Genomic DNA, 24,500 nt, shown 5'->3' with positions numbered 1-24,500 from the left:
AAACAAATTGTCGCTATTGTTTCTTCTTTCCACAAAGCGGCGATTTCAAAAAACATAATTTCTGCATTTTATATCTGTGGGTTTGTTAAAACACAAATTGCGTCAGACAAGGAAACAACAAAGGATGAACATGAGTACAGAATGTATTATAAAAAGGAACATGCGCGCCATATTAGAGAATTCATGAATGAACCATATTCAGTGGTAACAGAACATTTTACAGGTCGTCTTTCGGTTCAAATCCAAGATGTGGAGAACCGTTATGAAAAGAGAATCAGTGGGAACAACTTAAATTAATTGTGTGGTTATTTTAGATGGTTTTATTGATCATTTTAAACTATAAATAATAAGTTAATAACTAATACTTATTAATATTGTATTTTTGTTTGATGTAAGAAATACACATTTAACCATCGAAGTGTTCTTAACATTCTATTACTTCGGTGAGTATTCAAGAAAATTCATCAGAAAAATCATTTTTCAAAGTGAATCTTTTGTGTAAATAAATTGTTTTAAAAGCCGTACGACAATTTTATGGTGGTCGACCATTTTGTGATGCACTTTAGTACAAAACATAATTAATAAAAAAAATATATTATAACTCGATAAATAGACATGTTTGGAATCGGATCTACAGCAAAACAGGTAATAAGAAGTATTATTTAAATTAAATAATTAACCTTCACACCTTTTGGAATATAATAAAAAACAATTGACTCGTGTTAAATGTTTTATTTAGTTAATAAAAACTATACAATTGATAATAGATGGAATAAAGTTCGAGAACATAAAATAAATAAGGAGACGAATAAAGACGTAAAAAGCGTGATTTGCAACTTTAAGATTACAATATTCACATTATATTAATTAAATAATCCGATTATTGGCATTTAGTTATTATGAATTAAAACATATATTTTAATAACTATAATTTTATATTATTTTTAAGAATTAAAAATTAAATAAAAAATTTAAGAATTAAATGAAAAAAAGTAAAAAACAAAATAATAATTGGTAATTGTTATTCTACAATGCCGAAAAAGACAAATTTTTATATTATCATGCTTATTATTTATTTTTCTTTGCCAAAAAACTGCTCTATTTATATCGGCCAATTCCATCCTGGTTTGGCACACCCTGTAAGTCTGATTTCTAATTAACGATACCCCAAAAATACAACAAGGAAATTTTCTATATCTGTTTTTTTATATTATAATATATAGTATCGACCATCGCTAATTAAAAACCATAAATACATAGTAAATTTCTTATTAATTTTTACCATTTGACATTCTCAAAGATACTAGTTGTCGATCTTTTTCTTTGCTTTTCAAATCAATCGGTATAACCTATTAATCGCCTTATAACAATGACACTTATGTGATTAACTATATTAAATGGTCTGCCGGTTGTGTTGATATTACTCGGAAATTGGCCAGATAAGATATTACGAACTTCACATTTCTTGCTTTTCTTTTTTGCACGTGTAATGTGGTTAAAAAGTAAAAAATTTTAAAAATAAAACAAAAAAATTATTATTTCGAAAAAAAAAACTATTAATTATAATTAAAAAACTAAATATATAGTTAATTTTCTCCATCGTTAATTAAAGATCCGACTTTATAAGAAAGTTAGAAAAATGAAACAACACAAACTTAACTAAATGGTGAGGATTTTCTTTTTTGGAACAAGTGCAGGGAATCAGCACGATTTATATCCTACTAAAAAATAACCTGATTATTCTATAAATTTTAATTTTTTATTATTTAGTTGGGAGGGAACTAATTAACAAAGCATATTGGGTCGGTAAAATGCACGAGCAAAGCGAAGTACATGAAACCGACCCAATATATAGAATATTTTCAAATCAATTTGTTATAAATTCTTTGGCAATACAAATAAAATTGTAAATTTTATAAATGAATAAATTTTTTAAACTTGTTATTTTCATTTTTAAATCTTATAAAATAAATTGGTAATAATTTATATTATAACGATAAATAATAAAATAAATTTTATATATTTTACACCAAAATGATATAGTAATTTAATTATTAATAATAATAAATTTATAATTATACGTGTAAATATAGAATGAAATAAAATAATTACAGATAGCACTAAGGCCAATGCGGCGAGGTTTCTTCTTCCAGACCACAGTTTTCTGGGTTCGATTCCCGGTTAGTGCTAGTTTTTGTTTTTTTGTTTTTTTTTATTATATTTATTAATTTTTTATAAATTACATTAAAATCTTTACAATGTTTATCTTAAAAATAATAAAAGTTTTAGGTTTTTTATTTTAAGTTTACGATTTGTTTTTTTCTTTATATATTTATATACTGTATTATATTATATAGTTCATTATAAGTTACATTAATATCAACTTTATTTCAATTTTTTAAAATGGTCATAAAATTTTTTAGATTTATATATATAGTATATAAAATGTTCGATATTTTCACGTTTAAAACATTTTAAAAGTTTAATAAAAAACAAAATTTTCATAAAAAAACACAAACTATTTAATGTGCTAAATTTAACTATATTAAATTGTACAATTTTTACTCTTCAATCATCCCTTCCAAATTTGTGAGAGAATTTCGAAGTGCAATAATCACAAAGTTGATCTGATTGAATTGTCTATTTCGCTGCGTTGAACTTCGTGTTTTCAAAAATTGTTGAGTTGTTTTTGTGACTTTTCTTCTTAGCAAAATTGGCAAGTCGTTTTGTTGAATGAGTTTATTTTGTAGAAGTTTCGTTATTGTTGAAACTGCCACTGTTCTCACATTTGGGTTTGTTGAGTTGGAAAGAGAGATGAGGAGTTTGAGAATTTCGTTTTGTATAACTGTTGCAAATTTGGACAAAACGCGAAGTACGACAATAATTCCGTCTTGAAGCACACTTTCGTCTTTGTGGAAAAAAATAAATTTCATGAATTCCAAAACTCCGATTTTTAAAACGACTCTTTCGGTCTCGCGTTTCCAAAACACGTCGTCAAAGTCGCAAAACGAAAACACAAAAAGTGAAAGTGAAATTTCATCGAATTTTGTTATAAATTCGAATGCGAAAGAAATACATCGAACTTTTTGCGTTTGTGAATTTTCGTTTTGGAAAACCGTTTCGACGTACTTCTTGACGAGTGGTTTATAGATTTTGTCATTACATATGACTGGTATTACTTTATTAACATTTTTATATTTTTGGTTTTGCAGTGCAAGCATTGCGTTTTGGATGAGGAAAAAGTGCGCACAAATCGTTTTTCTGAAAATGAAAAATCGCAAAAATTCTGGCAAATCCTTCGTTTTTTCCAACAAAACGTCATTTTCGAGGTATTTTGAAATTAATGCATTGATATTTCTCCCGCAGATTCCTCTCAAAAAATGTGACGTGTTACATATTGAAATAATATCTTCGGCATTCAAAAATTTGAACAGCTCGACTATCGTTTTTTCGTTGTCCATCGTTTTTTCAGTTTTTCCCACTTTCAAAATTTATTTAATAATAAAAACATGGTAAAAATATTAATAACTACTAGTTTAGATAAGTAACACGAAAAAAGGAAGGAGACACGCAATATTGAAGAATTTCCAATGGAAAAAGAGTAACACGAATGCGAAGTCGATAAGAGCAGCCAATTTCGTGATAATATTATTTTCTTTATCCACAAATCTGACGAGTAATGACGCAAACAGTAAAACACTGAACCACAAATAAGTTGAGAAAAAGCACCCAACTAAAGAAACCATAAGAGGTACTAATAAGTAATAAAAATTTTCCCACACGAAGAAAAAAGCTTCTCCAATAGCATTAAAGACTTGACCAAGTGTGTCATACCTCAAAAAAAGAAATGAAAAATAGAGCATTGGTGTTATACAATTGATTGAGGAATTAGGATTAGGGTTCTCTGTGAAGTGTTTATTGATGCTATTCATCGCTAGGAAAATGACAGAGAAGCACCCATAGAGTACTAAATTCTCCTTTTTGGGTTCAGTCCACCTTGTAAACATAGTCCCGCAAATGAGTGAAAATGATGCTAAGATAAATATCAAGAACATCTCCGAAGAGTCGAAAAAGAAGTCTCCAACGCCAGCAATATTATAAAGTCGCGACCCCATCTCAACGGCTCCAATCATGAAGAAATGGACATATGTCAAGTTGTGTAAACAGACCACTTTATAAGGAGTCTCTTGTATACTAGACTCATCCCTTGGGTCATACCCCATCTCTTTGTTAAACCCATCATCTTCAGTTATTATTACACCAGGTGACATTAACATGTGAGATGGAGAATAATAAAAAAACCCTTTGAGTTCATTTGGAATATGTTTTGGAGAAACTAGTTCAGTTGTCAACGCAATGTTGACATGTTTCTGGGTGACTGTTTTACTGAATGAAATTGTATTGACTTTGTCTGTGAGTAACACTTCGATATCATCACTATCACTAAATGAAAAACACGTTTTCGACTCAGATTCCGGCACACTGAACTGATGGTGGACTTCACCTTGTTTAACAATAACACTAAAATTGGAATGTTCAAATAATGGACTCATTATACTCGGTTGCTTAAGTAAATAATTGTTGTACAATGGGGCAAACATATATACCAATGGGAGAGCAACCAATAAAAAGAAAAATTGAAATGTTTGGACGTGGTACATTTAGACTTCTTTTCACAGTTCTTTTTAAGTTTTTATCGTCATTCACTTTTCAATTAATTATATATAATATATAATATATAATATATAATATATAATATATAATATATAATATATAATATATAATATATAATATATAATATATAATATATAATATATAATATATAATATATAATATATAATATATAATATATAATATATAATATATAATATATAATATATAATATATAATATATAATATATAATATATATTATATATTATATAATATATAATAATGATATATTTTTATATTATTTGATAATAATTTATTAATTTATAGTAAATAATTTGTTTCCTTAAATATTAAAATTATAGATAGAAATAACTTTTTTAACTATAAATTAAGCTAAAAAATAAAACCAAAGAACTCACCATATTATGAAAGTCAAGATTCAATAGTGTTCAGGGTTAGAAAAATAATTGTATTAATAACTTAATAAACAGAATTATGTCAAAACCATATCAACCACTAACTCAGAAATTTATCTGCTCTACTTGTTGTGTTCAATTTGATACTTCGGAGGATCGTAACACACATTATAAAAGTGATTATCACGTCTTTAATTTGAAGAGAAAGGCGGTCTTGTTAGACCCAATTTCTCAGTCTAAATTTGCGGAGTTAACAAAGAAGGACACAGCCACTCCAACAGAGGTCTTCACATACTACTGCTCGGCGTGCAAAAAGAGGTACCAAACTGAAAACCAGATGAAGGAGCACGAAAACTCGAAGAAACACAAAGCGAACCTTAAAAAGAAAGAAAACCCTACCACCGTGATTAAGAAGGAAAAAGTCGAGCAAGAGGACGAGGACCCATACGCTGACCTTCCTGAACAAACGATAGATGAGATGATTCAAGAACGTAAGTCCTTAGCGCCGAAGATGACGTCCAAGAACTGTTTGTTCTGTGACTTAGAGAGTGAGAGTCCAGAGAAGAACTTAGAGCATATGGATGTCGAGCACAACTTCTTAATTCCAAATGTCGAGTGTTGTTGTGACATCAATGGACTGATTCAATATCTCCACGAGAAGATATGTATTGGGTATTTGTGTATTTGGTGTTCACACGAGACGTCGAGCTTCCAGTCATATCAAGCTGTTCGCGAGCACATGATTAACGCTTGTCATTGCAAGATGTTGTATGAAACAAAGAACATAGAGGAATATGACGACTACTACGAATACATTGAAGACCCCAATCAAGTCCAAATCATATCAGTGGATGACACTACTATGGAGTTATCTAATGGACTCGTCATTGGTCATCGTAGTTTGGCTAAGTATTATAATCAGAACATTCGACCCGTCGAGACACGTGAATGCGTGTTGGCTAACAAAGGAAAGAACGTCCCTATATTACCGGGTGGTGCTAAAAATTTGAATATCCCAAATGCTCAAGCACTCATGAAAATGCCAGAAAAGACCTACGTCGACTACGTCAAGAATGTCCTGAGAAAGCAACTCGTCACTAAGAAAATCAGAAGGACAAACAGGAGATACTCAGAAAGTGGACTAAACTTGGAGTACACTCAAATATGCTCTTTAAACCGTGCAGTCAAACAAACGTTTAATGAGCTAAAACTCCACTATTGATTTGATTTTGTTGGTGTATTTGAATTTAACGAAATTTTTCAATTAACCAATACTTTAAAGTTTTTCGTTAATATTAATTCTACTATTTATTAAATAACTAGTAACTAAAAAAAATAAAAAAATAAAAAACAAAAACTAGCACTAACCGGGAATCGAATCTGGAAAACTGTGGTCTGGAAGTAATTTTCGATATTGAGTTATTAATTTTTTTTGAATTATAATTATCATTTATTAGCATTAAAATAAAAAACCAAGAATTCAATTATGCATTTCCAATTTGACTTGTTATTGGATTAGCATTAAAATAACTATAAATTAATTTAAAATTTATATAAAAATTATTTATCTATTTTTTGTTTTTAAATATTCACAAATAATACAAAATCTTTTTCATTTTAAATATCAAAAAAATACAAATGGATTTTTATTAGTTATTATTATTATAACATATAATAATATTTTAGTAAATTAAATGTTATAAGTCTAGGTCTATAAATTATAAAATTGAAGGTTAATATATTAGTTAATGAAACCATTAAAACCGACTCAATTGTTAAGAAGAGGAAGAATATACTTAATTAAAATCCATCGACTGGTCTGAATCAATCTCTTCATACAACGAGCCTGGCTGCTCGACTTTTGTTGTTGAATGTTTAAACATGATCTGGTGAAAGCCAATACACATCAACAAAACACAATAAGTGTTTGCGATTTTGACAAGAAACCCCGGTATGGCTGTCGGTCAATACAATTAAACGTGTTATATGACATTACTACTTAATAATTTGCTGATAAGGAAACAAACGGAAATCATTTGTGGTGTTTCTAAGAAAGAGTTGTAAGAAACAATCGACACTGACGATGAAGCTAAGGGGTGCCAAGTAAAAGAGTCTTTTTCTATTAATAGGGTTAGTGACTTCTGTGAAAGAAAATAGTATGAGTAACACCACCCAGAAGAGTAACACAAATTCGAGGAAATCAGAAACACCTCTGACGTCATTTGCTAAATTGGACGTTGAAGAGACTAACGGAGACCTGTTTTGTAATAACCGTACAAAGAAAAAGGTGATAGAAAGTGCGAAGAAGCATACCAACACTATCGAGCGCAAGACCCATTGCATAATAGGATATGGTGCGTCGATAGCCAAATACTTGAGATGGTCGATGTGGAAGAAAATGTAGACGACTAGAATGAATGTGTATATCTCTGATAAGAAGTCGCCGAGTAAAGAGAGCCACATGAAGTTTTCGAAATATCCAATCAGTTCAAAAGGGTTCGAACAGAGTGCTGAGCCGAGTAAGAGTAATGCGTTGAACCAGACATATATCGTCCATTGCTTTGTTACTATTGCGTGTATCACGAATGCTATTAAGACGATAAGAATGGTGACTATTAACACTAAAGTGACAGTAAGAGACAATAAAGTCGACCAAGGCTTTGCCTTTGCCGTGTTAAATTCCACTTCAAAGTTGTTTCTCTCGATCTCCCCAGAAGAATCGATGATGACAATCGAAATGATGTAACTGGCCTCTTTAACGGCTTTGTCAGAAAATATGACCATATCCTCACAACTAAATATGTAACAAGATGTCACCATTTGTTGTTGACTAGTGTACACGTCGTACGTGTCATCTGTCACGATCGAAAGTCGAGTCCGCGTGTCAAATGTGATGGTTGTTCTATTCATTGTATTTTCCGGGCGAAGAGACATCGAGAGCTTTACCCATTGATTGTACACTGAAAGGGATACGTTTTGTCGAAGTAAGTACTCGCCATTCGTGAAATTATTTAAGTTGACAATTACAGGGACTGCTGTATCATCCAATATCGATAATGTGTTGCAGTACGAAAGACCAAGTGTTGTTGCTATTATCACAAAAGTAGTCACTCCTAACACTATAAATTCCTTTTTGCGCATTCTATCGACCACAAGATACTCTATCATGAAAATCCAGTCTTGTTATGGAGTTATTTTTATTAAGATTTAATCCTTTAGTTGTTTATTAGAATTTACTAACTTTTATATTGTAATTTTTCTTGTGTTTTTAGGAACTTTCCAGTCCGTTCTTATTAATAAGTATATCATTCTAATTAGTATTATTTTTTAAACAAGACAGGTTTTATTTATTATTATTATTTGTTTTATTTGAAATGAAATAATTTGTTTCATTCTTTTCTTCCATTTAATCAAACCATTATTGACTCGATTGTATAAAACAACTATATTTTGTAATTTTTTTTGTTATAAAATATAGTTCAATGATTTAATTTCATCAACTAATAATAATAGTGTCTTATTCAATAGTAATAATAATAATAATTTTACTAAACAAACAAAGATTAAACTGTTTTAGGAACTCATTTTTTACCAAAAATTCACATTAAAAATGTATTTAAAATCTATTAATACTCAATTAGAATATATATATATATATTATAAAATAACTATCATTTGTACTAAACAAGTAAATCATAAGAACTATACACTAACTTACTAAACGACTGACTTAATTCCAAACAACACAATTCGCAAAGTCGTTTTGTTTTGGGTACCTTACAGCACAGAGACAATTAGCCTTACAATTTCCGTTACATTCAAACCCGGGTGTATCTCCTCTGAAGTGTTTGTGATACTTCTCGAACAGTTTTTCGTCCTTTTCCATTCTAGCAAACAACACCTCAAACTCGCTAGGACTCAAACTGTTCACCCCATACTCCGCGCTTGATTCGTAGTTGAACTTCCACTTATTATATTTATCTGTCTTCACTTCTTTGCCTTTTTCTCCCTTCTTCTTCCCTTTTGGTCTTAACAAAAAGTTGTAGTTCTTGAACGAAGCCATGAACCCAGTCCCATCGCCCATATCAACTTTTCTAATCGATGGGGATGTACCAAGCCAAGTGTCTACCGACGGTCCAATTAAGGCCAAAATCTTCTTATTGCCACTCCCGACTATTCTGAATGTGTCGGTATGGAGATGTCCACAGATGATACCGGATGTGATGTCACTATATTCGGACAAAAGGTCGACAAGTCGATCATTATATTGTGGATATAATTGATCGGAGTAGTTAAACCTCTCAGCCACACCAGGACAGATATGCATCGCAACTAAAGCTCTTTGCCCTGTTTTTCTAAATCCGTCCATAGTGTTGCGGTACCACTCAAATTGCCCAAGCGGGTCTGTCCCGTCCATCGTCTGTTTGTTGTAATTGTAATATAACACAGTGTTCAACACAACAACATTTAACTGTTTTTTGATCCCAAGTTTGGCTGGAAATTGCATGTAATAGTACCCGCCGTGTTTGAAACTCTCCAATGCGTCTTTTGTCAGAAATGGCACCCACAAGTCAGCAGCGTAGTTGAACATCCACTGCGAGTTAATAGCCATTTGATTCGCAGGAAACACGTCGTGATTCCCCAAAACAGGTACAACAAAATAGTCGGGAAATTTCCTTAAAAAGGTTGTGATATTTTCGACTGCGTTCTTCACCGTGTCTTGGTTGTAATTTGGAAGTGCTCGTGACACTATATCACCCGTGTATAATATCACTTTACCATTAATGTCAGTATTCGCCTTCATAAAAGAGACTAACGTCTCCATTAAAGCGTTGTTTGCGTCACACGAATAGTCTCCATACTTCCCACTGTTCCCTTTCCCACCACGACATAACTGGAGGGGGTCACTGTGTGTTTTGTAAAGTGGGTCAAGGTGGACGTCTGTTAAATGCCACATCTCAAACGATACAACAGAACTCAGGAAAAACGTTAGAACCACTAGTAGAGTATGTTTACCCATCCTCTTTTCGATAGTATAAATTATCTAGTTCAACTATCCTCTTGATTTTATCTCGAATGGGTCTTTTTATTGTATTAAAATTTGTTATAAAATTTACTACATTTTATAATACTTTTATTTATTAAAAAAAGTGAAAAGAAAAATTTTTAAAATTTTTTTTGTAAAATAAATTTTTTTAATAAAAACGACCGTTTGTGTGTTTGTGTGTTGATAGTTTTATAATATATAACATTATAATAAATTAATTAAAAGAATTACTAATTTTTAAGTGTTTTTTAGAGCAAATTTGATGGTTTTGTGAGGTGTTTTGTGTTTTTTTAAAATAGCACAAACTATAAATAAAGCTTCTATTTTCAAATAGATTCTTAACAGGTGGTGTCAATGTGATACAGCGGGAATTTGCTTTTAAAACAACTAAAAAAATGGTAAAAGAATTAATAAAGTATAGTAAAAGAAGTCTAAAAAAAATGGAAAACAACAATACAAAGCAAACGGATTTTGAAGTCCAAATTGAACAAATCGATTGAGCGAAATTATCATTCAATCACCAAACATAGACATTTCATACGAAAATTGATTTAAAAAAACACCATTAGCATAATGGGGTGTAATAGAACATCCAAAATATACCAACAAAAAACTGAAAAGACAAACATGAGAAGTCATCATTTGATTTGCATCTTTTTTGCGTTGTTATTACCACTAACCCTTACGTTGTACACTTCGGAAAAGACTTCTCCTCAATCGCCATGTGTTTATGGCTATCATTTCAGCTCAAAAATGCCAAATAATGTTCACCCATGCTACGACTTTAACAACAACTCGACACTTGTTGAAGGCCTCATCCTCGAGCTTCAAGTGTACTTCCCGAAGTCTTTTGTCACTGGTGGGTTGTTTTCTCGGTGTGGGGAATGTCTTGAATTGTCGTCGACTGGTGGGGAGAGTTACCGAGTAATGATAGCAGGGTACCACACAGAGAGTGATCCCAAAATAATATATGGGACGGATGCCATGTTCGAGCAGTTGAGTGCCATTTCAGACGAGGTTGGCATCATCCCAGTCTCTTTTCAGTTCACCGAATGTCCCTTTGGAGTAAAACCATCACTTGTTATTAAACAAGTGATAGGAAATAATATCGTTGTGCAACCAGTGAACACCGTCGTCCAACACAATAAGATGGCTATTGGCAGTGATGAGTATCTGCAAGATATACTCACAGGGACGTACACAATTCCAGTGACACAAGAGACCGATGTCAAGTTAGTTTCGTTGCAACGAATCACAATTGTATTTCCAAAAGTGCACCCAAAATTGGCCTCTTTTCAGGCTCTTACACAGTTCCCTCGCTACACAACAAACACACAATGCCAATTCATTCCCGAAAATTTGCTGTTTGAAAATAACACCGAGTTGGAACACTTAGACGAGTTGTTTGTGTGGCAACTCTACAGAGTGACCCCGTCTCTAAGACTTGTTCCAATCACTTTCGATAATGGAGAATTCACATTTTCTTTCTCCACTGAGAATATACAAGTTGTCTTGGGATACCCTAGTTACTTCCAACTGAGCAGGTATTTCAGTTTGCTAGAATTTCGATTCATATCTGACTGTGCTGTGACTTTTGAAGAGGCTGAATTATTCACACTTGCCGACTTGAAGAAGTTTGACACTGACAAAAAAGTCAAATGTTCGAATGTGTTATCGTCTTTTAGATCAAAAGAGTACAAAAACAGTGTTGGAAATGTTGTGTTATACGGCAATTTGCTGAAAATTAATGTCGACTCAACATGTTCTGAGTATGTCAATTTTGTGAGTATCAAACTTCTTGGTGTGATAGGTGGAACGGTCACTGTAAACAGAATAGGGTTTCAACAAAAAGAGAGTCTAAACAACGTGATGGGATGTAACGCATCCTCTGCGATGTGTCATAATGAGTGTAGTTCTTCAAATGAAGAGTGCCAAGTATTTTGTGGAAAATGCCCAGCGGGAAAGCAGTGTGTTGAAGGTAGTTGTGTCATTCCTAAGACCAACACAAGGTCTGGCGCTTTAACGGTGGAGATGTACTTCGTCGTCGCAATCGCGCTGTTTCTTGTCTAATATATTTTTGGTGTTTTCATTGCGACAAAATTTCTATTTATGTTAAAAGTTGAAATAAAAGTGACATTTTTCAAATAGTATTGTTTGCTTTTTCTATAACACAAAACATTGATATTTTTAGATTTTAAAACAGAAAGAATGACATAAGAAGACAAATTAATACAATTACAGAGATAAAGAGGGAGCAAAAGACCTCTTAAGATACTCATCAAACTCTTTGTCTTCATAGAAACCCGGATTTGATACAGCTCGCCTAGGCTTTCTAAACGAATTGAAGTCGTATTCGGCGTTGTATTCCACTATCTCTTCTGTCCGAAGTGGTGACTTTTCACGTATTGTGAGTGTATAGAACTTTTTCTTCTCTTGAGTCTTACTTAAGAGGTGCTGATAGTACTGCGAGTTTTGCATATTTGATTATAATAAGTGAGTTCTGCTTTTCTTAAATTTACATCAGTAGGTTTTTTTCGCTGTCCAAAACTTTTCTTCTACAACCCTTCTACATCGTTTTCACCACGAAAGAAGTCTCAAATATGTGGGGTGTTTCCAATTTAACTGGTTTTGTTGATTTGTGGAGAATGGGTATAACATAATCCTATTTTTGTTTCTTGATTATTTTTAAAATAGGATCTAATTGTTGAAATAAGTTATAAAACCAGTTACGTATTATTGGTTGTATTATTTATTTTATCACATTTTTGTTCAAAATAACTTAACTTCATCAATTCTTTATTGAATAACTCTTCTGCTTATCGCATATTTACAGGAAATATTTTTGTTTGAAGTTTTACAATAAAAGATACTTTTAAAAGTATAACGAACTTCAAATCTTACAAACCAGTTAACATCTTTAAGGTACTCACTCTATAACCCTTGCGTTTTATCTTTTCTGCTCTTTTGTTGGCAACTTGGTTTTTAATTTTTGATGTTTGACAAAACACTTTACTGGTTTTTTGGACTCCAAAAAGTTGATCAAAAGAAGTCTTGCTTGAAAAATAAATTTCGGACACTTGAGAAGATTATTTGTGTTTTGAATTTTCTATAAATCTAATGAACAAATTCAACCAGATTAGAAAAAACAAATGACAATTAATACACACAACACTATACCAACTGATGTACTTCCACTTCTTTTATTCGAGGAGACAACCTTTTCACAAATGCCTTTATTACTGCACTCATATCCAAATAAGCATCTTCCACAGTTTGGTTCACAGCCTGGCTTAAATCCAATTTCAGGATATTTTGTCGCATTCATTGTGCAGCTGTACTTCGAGCAGTCTGCAGACTCTATTCCACACTCTGTAAAAACAGTCTCGTCTCTTTTTGTAAAAGCACTTTCAACAATAGTCAGCGATGTTCCTTCCCCAGTTTCTACACTGCATAACACAAGATTTGCTGTATGTTAGATTCTCTTGTATCTCTGTTATCTGGCAAGTTAAGAACAGTACAGAACAAACCGTATCGGAAGCACTCGTCGTTATTGAAATTCAAAGTGATCAAGACGTGTGTGTCGTTTATCTGTGTTTCATTTGGTTCGGGAGCGCAAATGGTCGTGTTGATCTTTCCCGCAATCTCCGAGTATTCTGTGAGTAACAACACCCATTTTTTGATTGAGTAATTCTTCTTACTGAATTTCAACATCAGTTCAAGCTTCTTCATTGTCTGTCCAAATTTAAAAGCAGTCGGATATGCTATTCCAAGTTTCGAATTGAAGTAGTCGGGTATTACAACATTTCTCACAGTTGTGTCGAAATTGAACGTCGACGTTTTGTTTGCTAAGTAAAATTTCCACAAGAAGAACCTTCTGACTGGCGAGATTAAAGCAGGGTTGACAGTCCAATCACTCAAAACTTGTGTCTCTGGAGAGAAGAAACAGTTATTAGGCGGCGCCTCGACTGGAAATTGTGTTTCGGCGTAAAACGAGTGATTGACGTCCAATGAGTTAACCCCGAGAAATCCAATTTTGACGTTGTTGATACCGACAAGCTGAATGTTGATGTTACTACGAGCCGGGATTGTATAAGTCCCATCGGTGTTCATTTTGAACTCCTCAAAATCGACAATCATGATCTTGTGAAGTACATCTGTATTAACCACTTGCACCGTCGACATCTTTCTATCTATTGTGAAGAAAGTGTTGATGATATAAAGCACGGGGATCACCTCGGAAGTGCATCCGATGACTCTTAAACTGACTTGTGAGGCATGATTGAATGACGAATGGATGTTGGTTGCGATGTAATTGTAATTTGCGTTCGATAGAAAGACGACGGATTTGAGGTCGACGTCTGTTAAGTTGTTCTCTTCCTTCTCTTTAAAGAACCCCGTGACAACACATTTGAAGGGATTTTGTGTCGAGCCTGTTAACTCTAAACACTGCCCACAACGGGTGACGTTCAGACTTTGTGTTGAATAAAATGCATAAGACTCGTGAATGTAGCACTCACGGTGTGTGACATAAGAGTACACTTTCGTTTCATAATCGGGGACATTTGTAAAACAATTTTGCGTGATTTGAACTTGACTCGCTACCATCCCATTCGGCGAGTCGACGTTGTCTTTGATCGCAGTGTACCACCTCGTCTGTCTATCAGTTTGCATTTTATTTAATTTCAAAAGTAATATAAACGTATATATATAGAGTCAAAGAAAGAACAAACCATACATCCAGATAACTGGGAGTGTGTAGGAAGAGCAACAACAAAAAGAAAAAAGAGTGCTAAGTCCATTGGTGAAGCCAAATGAATTTATTAGGTTGAAAGCTCCTTCATGTTAGTTGTGAATCAAAAAATCAAAACCCCGAGTAGTCGGGGAAGTTTCAAAGACACGGAAAACACTAAGAAAAGGATATTCAAATAACTAAAGAAACTAGTTTTGTTAAACCATTTTTAACCATATTTTTGTAATCATTATCTATTTTTAGAATACCAAAATGTGATTAAAATAACTCACTTATCAAAATAATTCTTGTTTTTATATTATTGTTTATTAGAAATTCTATTGTTTGTCATAATTTGTTATTTAACTTTTTTCCATCTTTTTTTCATTTTATTAATAATTATGGTTTTAATATAATTTAATTTACCATTGTATTATTTTGTATATATTTGGAAAAATATATTTTTAATTTAATATTTAAACTCATATAAAAAGTCTGAATTATGCGAAAATCCAGCGAAGTGTAAAAAAATTTGTTTTCTTTTCACACATTAAATCCCGAATATTAGACAAATTCATAGTAAAATTTATTATTAATTAATTACTTGTCAATATTGCAATTGGTAAGGAACTAAAAAGTTTTAATTAAAGCAAAATAACCCATCATTTTAAGATAATATAGTGTATACCGTTAAATATTATAAAAATATAAAAAGAAGAGAAAACAGACAATATTTGCTTATACAAACCATACTCAAGCTTCAACAGTCATTGTTGTTTTCACACCAATTTAAATCTAAAGTGGTATTATGTTGTTTTAGAACACTTTAACATATTTTATTCATTATATTTCATTGTTTAAACACTACTTTATTGAGCAGAGTATTGAATATACATTAAAGTATAAAAAGGGTTTTAAGTTCAAAGAACTTCAAAAAATCAAACAGCGATGTCACGAATGGTTTTCAACACAAAAGGAAAAGATCACACAATTAAGCGGGACGTGTTACACGACATTTCTGCGTCGTCGTCCTACAAAATCGGAAGCACGCACATCGTGTGTGGAGCGACAACAAGTGTCCACAAGAAAGTGAATGACGGTTCAAACCCTATTTTATTTGAGACGAAGTTGCAGTCGAGTGGGTTATCCAAACAAGCATCTCCGAATATTCAAAGTGTCGAAGTATGGATGAACGAAGTGTTTAATGACCCAGACTTGTTTTCTAATGTTAACAGACTTGTCGTTTCAACTCCAGACAACCAAACGTGTTATTACCAACAAGTGCATTTAGTTCTTTATATCATTGATGATGATGGCTGTGTGTTCGACGTCGCTATCTTAGCTGCAGTTTCTGCGTTGCTCCAACGTTTGTTTTTAATATGTAATATCTGTGACTCTTCGTATTTTCAATTCCAGCGAATACACTAAAGTAAAGTGAATTTAAATGATATCACAATCGGAGTCGATGGGCTCTGCCAAATTGTGAAAGGCTCCGAATATAAACTCGACTTCGCATATCACCCGGTCCCCTTCTCATTTTTCTTGCAAAATGGCGATGGTGTGCAACAAGCTTATTTGTCGTTTATCCTCAGTGAAGACAAAGTAAATCACGTCAGCATCCATGGCGGAAAGGCACTCGTTTCGACAGATTTGTTATGCGGATGCATCACAAAGTGTAGGACGGTATACCAGACGTATCTGGACAGACTCCTCAACTGATTGGTAACTTGGACATTTTCCATTTCGTTTAATAAAATTTACTATACCACTCGATTTTGGTATAGTAAAATTATAATTTAATTTTACTATACCATGAATTAATTATTTTAATTTATTCATAGTTTGTATAGTTTAAATTATAGTAAAATGTTATTTATTTATAGTTTACTATTTTTCTTTCAAAGAGCCAACTCATCATAAATGCCACTCGGAAAGCATTTTGGTAGTCACTTCTGGTCTTTTCAATTATCAATGATTTTATACTCATTTATGAAACAATTATAATTCTATTAGTACTTTGAATATCACGAAAAAGCTAAGAAACAAATAAGAAATAAAATTGAACCGACAAATTCGAACAACGACAATAAAACCTGCCACGTCATGTAGTCAAAAACTTGGAAAAGAACTATTAAAGTTAAGAATGGGTAAGAACACAGGAGCGTATTTACTAGGTGTCTTGGGGGCGATAGTCTCTGTTATTACAGTCATCCCTGCACTCATGTTTTTGTGGAGGATGGTGATCAGACCACTTTTGTTCAAGCCGACGACGAAGGTTTATAAGGGGACGGAGACATATGCTATAGTCACGGGAGCAGCTGGTGGAGTTGGGAAAGGCTTTACTGAGAAATTAGCGAAGGAAGGGTTCAACTTGATAGTGATAGATAGAGACGAGAAGGCGCTGAATGAAGTAGCGAAGGTGATAGAAGAGAAATACAAAGTGAAAGTAGTAGTGAAGGTGTTGGACCTCATTGCTATGGAAAGAGGAGATGAAACAGCATGGACCAAATTTATAGAAGAGATCACCCCTCTTGATATTGGTGTGTTAGTTAACAACGTTGGCATGTGCCAATATTTACCAGGGAATTACGACACTGTTGCATTGAAAGACGTCAGAAATATGATCACATTGAACATCTCATCGATGTTGACATTAACACACTACGTCATTCCTTTGATGTTGAAGAGACAACAAAAGGGATTGATCATCGGGATGTCATCATCAACTTCTTTCATGCCATTCCCAATGTTCCAAATCTACTCATCGACTAAGGCCTTCGTGAGACAATTCCACGATTCTATTAATATCGAGTACGCAGGGAAGATCGACGCGATCTCATACGCCCCTTGGTACGTCGCAACTGAAATGACAAAAATCAGAGAAAAGGCAATTTACGTGTTAAGCCCACAAGAGTTCGTCGAAGAGTCATTTAAACACATTGGATTCGAAACACACATCGACCCATACTGGTTCCACTATTTGATGGACTTCGGAGCGTGGGCTATTCCAACTGCTATTTATGGGAAACTCGTTGCTAAAGAACAAGTCTTTGTCAGAGGAAGACTGTTGAAAAAGCTTGAAGAGAAACAGGCATCTGAAAAGAAGAAAGAGTAAGTTATGGTGCAATTACTATTTTATTTAACAAAAGAACTAAAACCTTTCTTGAATGTAAAGTATAATAACACTCTCGCCATATTCTATTGTTGTGTCATTTCATTATTATTATAAAACTATTATTAAGTATTAATAAAATTATAAATTATTATTAATACAATAAATGTTATTATTAATATAACAATAGAATTAATGTCAAAGAGTTGTAATTATTTTAAATATGATTACATTAAAACCCCTCAATATTGGGTTCCCTCAATAAGACCACCCCTCAATATTGGCATTTATTGACCAATAAAATCAGTTTTCCATTAATAAGGGGTTTAGTTTTTAAATAAAAATTGTTTAAAATAACGGGGGTTAATTGCCTAAGGCATAAAATTGAATTGTGTGTTATTGTTTAATTAACAAAAAACGAACAAAAATACACTGGTTATAAAAGTTATAATTGACCATCTAAAATTTCGACCGTTTTATTAACTTTTTAACACAAAAAACTTTATCATTCAGTTAAAATTTCCATATATTTAGTCTTCACTGCTTCAACACTGTCGCACAGACTACTAAGTCTTTCTTTCATGTAATCAATTTCATCTTCTACAATACGAATTGCTTCTTTCATTGCCATAATTTTTTCTTTTTTCCTTGAAACTTTGTTTTGAATTTTTTCTGCTTCAATCATAGCCTGTACTTCCTGACCTCTAAGAGTTAATGGCCCGTATTCATCTGCATCGCTTAAAGCTGGTGGAAAGTTTTCATCTGCTAATTCTTCTAAATTATAATCAACGCGTTGAATTGTTTGAACTTGAACAATGTTTCCAAATAAAGCATGTTTCCAAGCGTTTCGAATTGACTCAGAAGACACCTTTTCATTCCAACAGCAACATGCAATTTTCATAGCATCTCCAACATTCATTTTTGGAATCGTATATTCAGTATGCGCTCGTTGTGATGCAAGTAAAACATCACAATAATAATCACATAGCATCGTTCTATAATGGTTTTTAAGTGCCATTATAATACCAGAATCACACGGCTGAAACAAAGCAGTTGTTGATTTTGGAAGGAAAACCACCTTTATATTAATCAATTTAAGCACAAAACCATGTTTTTTCTTGTCGTTCATGCCCAAGTATTCATACCAATCATCAGAAAACACTTCGTTTACCCAAATATCCAATTTATGACTTGGAGCATTGTCTAGAATCAATAAAATGAAACGATTTTGTATTCTCAATTCCACTTCCCAATCTTTCAACCATTTGTGAAATAAATACGTTGTCATCCAAGAATTCGCTTGTGATACATAATTGTTTTTGACAACTGTGTATTCGGCTATTTTGAAGTATCTGGGTTTTGTTGATTTACCAATGAACAACAAAGGTTTTTTGGAACCAGTTAAAGAGCAACACACTAACATAGTGATTCTTTCTTTTGGGTTTTTTCCTCCAAAATTTGAAGAGCAACTTGAAAGAGTTTTTGATGGCAATAATTTATAAAACAACGCAGTTTCGTCGGCATTCCACACGTTGTCTTCCGAGTACTTTTCTATTTCTTCTCTAAGTTTAATTATATCTTCTGTATAATCACTTGGGTTAATAGCATTCGACTCTCCATTGATTCTTTTTGATTTCAGTTCATGTCTTTTACAAAAGCGATCCATCCAACCATTTGAAAACTTAACATCATTGATGTTTAGTTTATCTGCGCACTGTTTTGCAACTTTTCTTATGACGTCCAGAGAAATTGGAATGTTTGCTTCGCGTATTTCTTCAACGAAGTTTACAAGCATCTCTTCAAGATCTTCATGTTTTACATTATGCAAGGTTTTAGCTTTTAAAGTGGTTGTTATTTCCATGTAACCATCAGTCAAACCATTAACACGCAATATGCGCATAGTTTCTTTACCCGGAATTTTTTTAAAGTGTTTCCAAACTAAAGATAAAAGGATTTTGTCGTTTGGGATCGGGTTTGTGTTGGCCCATATAACTATTTGCTTTTTTTCTTCTAGAGATAATCTGACTCTTCTTTTTATTGGTTTTGTTGCAGAAAAAGACATATATTTTATTAGTTTTTGGCTATATTTTAATTATTGTTTACACGTGGTATTTATTAGTTATTTGATCTAAAAAACAAATCCAAAATTTAAAAAAACAAAATAAAAAAAATTTGAAAAAAAAACACTAATAAGGGGATTTTTTTCCCCAATGAATCTACTAATGAGGGGTTTTACTGTATTTGAAATAATTTGTAATGGTTTTTATCTTCAAAAATAGTTAGTAAATTTATAGTTTATTTTATTTGTTCATTACTAATTACAATTATTCTAAAAATAGTTTTAGTATATAAAAAGTCAACTATAATATAATATAATAAAAAAAATGAAATGTGTAAATAAATCATATAAACTATAATAAAACAATTATAAATGTTAAGAAAAACAGTTTTAAAAATATATAATTTATTTTGTATTCTAAATATAGTTAATATTTTTGACAAACCAGTTTTGAAATTATTCGAACAATTTACAAGTACAATTCTCTTATTCAATATGAAAAAGTAGAGCTGTTGTTTCGAACAACAATTTAGTTCCTTCAAATATGTTTTAGTTTCAATAAGTGAAATTGATAATAACAAAGGCTATAACTAATCAAGAATAGAAATAAAACGGTTTTTATAATTTGTGAAAATGGTTTACTTGTCTTTTTTAAATAGTACACAACTTTTTATTCAAATAATATGTACACAACAGCATTTATTTCATTCACTACAACTGCTTTAGTTTTTGGTGCTACTTACTTATTTAAGTACTTATTCAATTCTAACGAGGTTTCACAAATCACAAATGAACATACTTCTGTTGATAAGACTCAGACTTTATATTCTTCTGAACTTCACAACGAACTTCACAGTGATTCACAAAGTCACACGTTACCACTCACTCCTATGGAAGAAATGAAGTCTGTGAAGGAGAATATCCAAAATTGTACAGATAACTTAACCACCTGTGCTTTTGGAGAGTGCAAGATAACTCAACAAGGCATTTCTCCACAACCTAAAAGAGAATTAGATGATATCTCTCCAATACCAAAAGACAATACTGACTTAGACTTGGAACTATTTGGTGACGATTTTCAGCAACATTACAACGACTTTGTGTCACAACAGAACTTGTATCCCAATACCGAGAACGACAACACAGTAATGACTTTTGTTCCATTGGATAAAGTAATTAAGAGACAAGATGGAGGATTACTATGCTATGTAAAACCAAAGCAGTTTGATGATTTTGTTGATGCGAACAGGATTTTCAACGAAATAGACTCAAACACCGAATTCAAAAGAAAACAAGCAGAACAACAGAAACCTCCAAAGCTTAAATTTGTAAGACCTAAACGAGCAAGATCACTGAGTCCCAATGAAAAGAAAAAGGAAGAGAAGAAGCCAAAATCGCCTCGAAACCGATTTATTGGGAAGAAGCACAAGATCGCAAATACAAAAGAGAGTTTGGCAACATCTGAGGAAGTAGCTAATTTGGGCATTAATACTGAGGAACATACGACTGTAGTCAATAAAAAGAGAAGGAAACAAAAAGTTGAAATGAAAAAACGGTAAGTTTGAGAACACACAAATACTTACATAAGTCCAAATGACTTAAAATCCCTCTACAAGTTGCATAATATTGCAGTGCAATACTCACCGTGTGCCTTATTTTGTCAAATTACTTATTGAAATGGGTATTATTAAGAATAATAAAAAAATATCACCCTTTGTTTTTATTTTTGTTTCATTTTCTTGAAAAATAATCTAATTATAGAAGTGGTATAATGAAGAATGTTTTTTTTAATAATAATTGTAATTATTATTACAATAATTATTATTATTTAATAATAATTACAAAAAAGTAATTCTTTATTAAGTTGTTCACATTAAAATAAAATGCATTTGCCGGGACTCGAACCCGGATCTCCACCTTGGAAGGGTGGAATTCTGCCCTTAGACCACAAATGCTATTCATTTTAATTGATTAAAATTTTGGCATCACGAATAATTTATTATTCATGTCAAAGAAATAATTTATTGTAAAGATAACAACTTAAGTAAATAATCTTCATTATGAAATCAATTTAAAAAACAATTGCCAATTTGTTTAACCTCTTTACAAATATAATTAAAAACAAGACTCTTTGAAAACATATTATTTCAGAACATATAGTGACATCAATAATTTAGATGAGTGTATTTTCGGTAATTTTAGTTATTTATTGTTCCATATTGTCTATTTGTGTGTGTTGTTGTTAAAGCAATCAAAAATAATCGCTTGCAATAAACTAAAAGATTTCACCAGTTGCTTTTCGTGATTAGACTGACTTTAATACCAACAAAGTTCATTACTTAAAACAAATGGTCAGGAAGGAAATTAAAGCTTCTGGTCAAAAATACTTCAGAAATATAACTTCTCAATTATAATAAAATAAATTATATTTATGGTTTGCATGAATAGACTACTTACGTGGTAAACCAAAAAATGGCCAATCAGAAGAAAGTGGACTTTCTGCTGTATAAAAGGACTCTCAACGAACTTGAAGCCAGAGAATGAATACTACTGAGTGTAACCTGAACTGTAATAGTCAAGACATCACTGCAACATGTTCAAGAAGTCAAGAGACATGTCTCTGTGAATTGAAGTGCAAATGTGGAGCGAGTGGACGTGTCGAAGGAAAGAAAGTAGATGGGAAGTATGAGACAACTGTCACATCTGATCGTATGGACATCACAACAGATTGTTCAAATGGATGTCGATTGGTTGCAAAATGTACTTGTGGCGTCTCAAAGGTTGTCAACTGCACACACAACCCACAGAGTGGATGTTCGTGTTCATGCACACACTGTTCTTGTTGTTGTGGAAAGCATTAAAATGACTTGTTTGTGTTATTTGATTTATTGTATTTTCCTTTGATAATTAGTACCGATCCATAACATACCAAACAAAAGTAAAAATCCATAAAAATTCAATGTATCATGAAATAATGGATAATATTTCATAATACAAAAACAAAGAAATCACTTCTTGTGACTTCGCTTTGCGTCAAAGCTATGGTACCCACCGCCTCTTATCCTCGATTGAACAGCCAACGTGTTTTTGATTTGTTTGTAGAAAATGTAGTTTTCATCAATCTTTTTATCGAAAAGTCCGTATTGTTGATTGGTTTCCAGTGTGTCATTCAACACGTCCAGAAATCGAAATATTTGCTCAAAGTCATACCCGTTCTTACAGAAATGGCGATGGACAAATTTTCCGATTTCCCAGCTGAAATAGCCATCTGGTTTGTCGACAAACTCATTCACAATGTTATTCCCAAACTCTCTGCTTTTCAGTACGTGTGTCACCTTGACTCAAATTTTTTTGGCTACAAAGAAATAGAAAAAATGCAAACTTTTTACCAGTGGGAGAAAGATCTGTATATCCTTTCACCTTCATCAAGACGTACCTGAGCCCCATCCGTCTCATCGTCGAGTCTTTCCACCTCAGTACTTTCTTTTCGACGTCATTAAATACTTGTTGAATATCCCACTCATGTGAAGTGATTGGAATAATAGTTTCGTAGTTAACCCCCTTTTGAATGATTTCCGTGAGATCTAAGTTGATGGAGTTCACGGAGAAGTCCGAGATGGGTAGGTGTGTTGATACCTTAATATCCACCATACACCCCAACGACCCGACACTAACAAGTGCCCAAGGGACTGGTTCTGTCACGAGTGCTTTATTAACAAAAAACGAAGGAATATCCTTTGTGTTATTACGTTGTTGCGGATTACCCTTTTTGAATTGGAAGTGTTTGAATCCAACTGGATAAGTACTTCAAAAAATTTTTAAAAGATTTGGAGTTAAAAACGTGTCGTAAAAATAGCAAACGTTAGGAGAGAGCGCCTTTTTGTTCTTCTTTGAGATGAGTAGTAGTGTGTCTTCCTCGGCCTGGAGGACGTTGTCGAATTGCGCGTTTTTAACTTGAAAGGCAACATCGATGTCAAATATGTCAATTGATTCGGGGTCGTCGTACATGAGTGACCTCACGGAGGATCCAATCAACTCGACACGTTCCACTGAAATACCGTTTTTTTCTAAAGTTGTGTACAATGTATTAAGTAATGTGTATGGTGTTGTGACTATTTTAAAAGTGCCATCATCATTGATCAAGTTTTGTGGAGTTATTATCAACCGCATCTGCAACATCTCGCGAACGTACACGAGTCTATCCGCTGACATGAAAGTTGATCTTTTCTCCGTTTTAGCCATTTTTAAAGGGTTCTATTTTTTTAGTTGAAAATATGGGGGTTTTCTTCCTCTCTTTCAGTTTTCAAAAAGTATTCAGAAAAACATTTTTAAAGACCAAATAATGTCTTTCTCTTACGACATTCTGAATAACACTTTTTATCTACACTTTAATTCAAAAAGTAATTCCTTTTTTTAAAGAATTTGAGTTGAAATTGTTGAGCAAAAATATATAAACAATTATTATTATTATTTCAGTTTATAGTAA

General features: G+C 32.5%; 11 protein-coding genes across 11 annotated transcripts; 6 read left to right on the top strand and 5 right to left on the bottom strand.

Annotated features, from left to right (window-relative positions):
• Positions 1–3,536: 3,536 nt before the first annotated feature.
• EIN_064520 (hypothetical protein) lies at positions 3,537–4,661 on the bottom strand (the record flags this gene model as incomplete). The annotated part of the gene is made up of 1 exon (XM_004183525.1): positions 3,537–4,661. The coding sequence occupies one exon, from the start codon at positions 4,659–4,661 to the stop codon at positions 3,537–3,539; it is 1,125 nt and encodes a 374-aa protein (XP_004183573.1).
• Positions 4,662–5,146: 485 nt separating this feature from the next.
• Positions 5,147–6,289, top strand: EIN_064510 (hypothetical protein; the record flags this gene model as incomplete). The annotated part of the gene is made up of 1 exon (XM_004183524.1): positions 5,147–6,289. One exon carries the CDS (start codon positions 5,147–5,149, stop codon positions 6,287–6,289), a length of 1,143 nt encoding a protein of 380 aa, XP_004183572.1.
• A 574-nt stretch (positions 6,290–6,863) lies between these two features.
• Positions 6,864–8,235, bottom strand: EIN_064500 (hypothetical protein; the record flags this gene model as incomplete). The annotated part of the gene is made up of 2 exons (XM_004183523.1): positions 6,864–7,024; positions 7,095–8,235. The coding sequence occupies 2 exons, from the start codon at positions 8,233–8,235 to the stop codon at positions 6,864–6,866; spliced, it is 1,302 nt and encodes a 433-aa protein (XP_004183571.1).
• A 562-nt stretch (positions 8,236–8,797) lies between these two features.
• Positions 8,798–10,087, bottom strand: EIN_064490 (sphingomyelin phosphodiesterase, putative; the record flags this gene model as incomplete). The annotated part of the gene is made up of 1 exon (XM_004183522.1): positions 8,798–10,087. The coding sequence occupies one exon, from the start codon at positions 10,085–10,087 to the stop codon at positions 8,798–8,800; it is 1,290 nt and encodes a 429-aa protein (XP_004183570.1).
• A 654-nt stretch (positions 10,088–10,741) lies between these two features.
• Positions 10,742–12,184, top strand: EIN_064480 (hypothetical protein; the record flags this gene model as incomplete). Its single annotated transcript, XM_004183521.1, has 1 exon — positions 10,742–12,184. One exon carries the CDS (start codon positions 10,742–10,744, stop codon positions 12,182–12,184), a length of 1,443 nt encoding a protein of 480 aa, XP_004183569.1.
• A 1,066-nt stretch (positions 12,185–13,250) lies between these two features.
• Positions 13,251–14,785, bottom strand: EIN_064470 (hypothetical protein; the record flags this gene model as incomplete). The annotated part of the gene is made up of 2 exons (XM_004183520.1): positions 13,251–13,579; positions 13,642–14,785. 2 exons carry the CDS (start codon positions 14,783–14,785, stop codon positions 13,251–13,253), a joined length of 1,473 nt encoding a protein of 490 aa, XP_004183568.1.
• A 1,006-nt stretch (positions 14,786–15,791) lies between these two features.
• On the top strand, positions 15,792–16,562 carry EIN_064460 (hypothetical protein; the record flags this gene model as incomplete). The annotated part of the gene is made up of 2 exons (XM_004183519.1): positions 15,792–16,209; positions 16,279–16,562. The coding sequence occupies 2 exons, from the start codon at positions 15,792–15,794 to the stop codon at positions 16,560–16,562; spliced, it is 702 nt and encodes a 233-aa protein (XP_004183567.1).
• A 424-nt stretch (positions 16,563–16,986) lies between these two features.
• Positions 16,987–17,958, top strand: EIN_064450 (estradiol 17-beta-dehydrogenase, putative; the record flags this gene model as incomplete). The annotated part of the gene is made up of 1 exon (XM_004183518.1): positions 16,987–17,958. The coding sequence occupies one exon, from the start codon at positions 16,987–16,989 to the stop codon at positions 17,956–17,958; it is 972 nt and encodes a 323-aa protein (XP_004183566.1).
• A 2,739-nt stretch (positions 17,959–20,697) lies between these two features.
• EIN_064440 (hypothetical protein) lies at positions 20,698–21,573 on the top strand (the record flags this gene model as incomplete). Its single annotated transcript, XM_004183517.1, has 1 exon — positions 20,698–21,573. The coding sequence occupies one exon, from the start codon at positions 20,698–20,700 to the stop codon at positions 21,571–21,573; it is 876 nt and encodes a 291-aa protein (XP_004183565.1).
• A 981-nt stretch (positions 21,574–22,554) lies between these two features.
• Positions 22,555–22,875, top strand: EIN_064430 (hypothetical protein; the record flags this gene model as incomplete). The annotated part of the gene is made up of 1 exon (XM_004183516.1): positions 22,555–22,875. The coding sequence occupies one exon, from the start codon at positions 22,555–22,557 to the stop codon at positions 22,873–22,875; it is 321 nt and encodes a 106-aa protein (XP_004183564.1).
• Positions 22,876–23,022: 147 nt separating this feature from the next.
• Positions 23,023–24,256, bottom strand: EIN_064420 (hypothetical protein; the record flags this gene model as incomplete). Its single annotated transcript, XM_004183515.1, has 3 exons — positions 23,023–23,326; positions 23,397–23,749; positions 23,876–24,256. 3 exons carry the CDS (start codon positions 24,254–24,256, stop codon positions 23,023–23,025), a joined length of 1,038 nt encoding a protein of 345 aa, XP_004183563.1.
• Between the last annotated feature and the right edge of the window lie 244 nt (positions 24,257–24,500).

Source organism: Entamoeba invadens (genome assembly GCF_000330505.1).
Source record: "Entamoeba invadens IP1 unplaced genomic scaffold scaff_1105074725293, whole genome shotgun sequence".
Lineage (NCBI taxonomy): Eukaryota > Evosea > Mastigamoebida > Endamoebidae > Entamoeba > Entamoeba invadens.
Note: the sequence above shows the minus strand (reverse complement) of the source record. Positions and strands in the feature narration are given on the sequence as shown.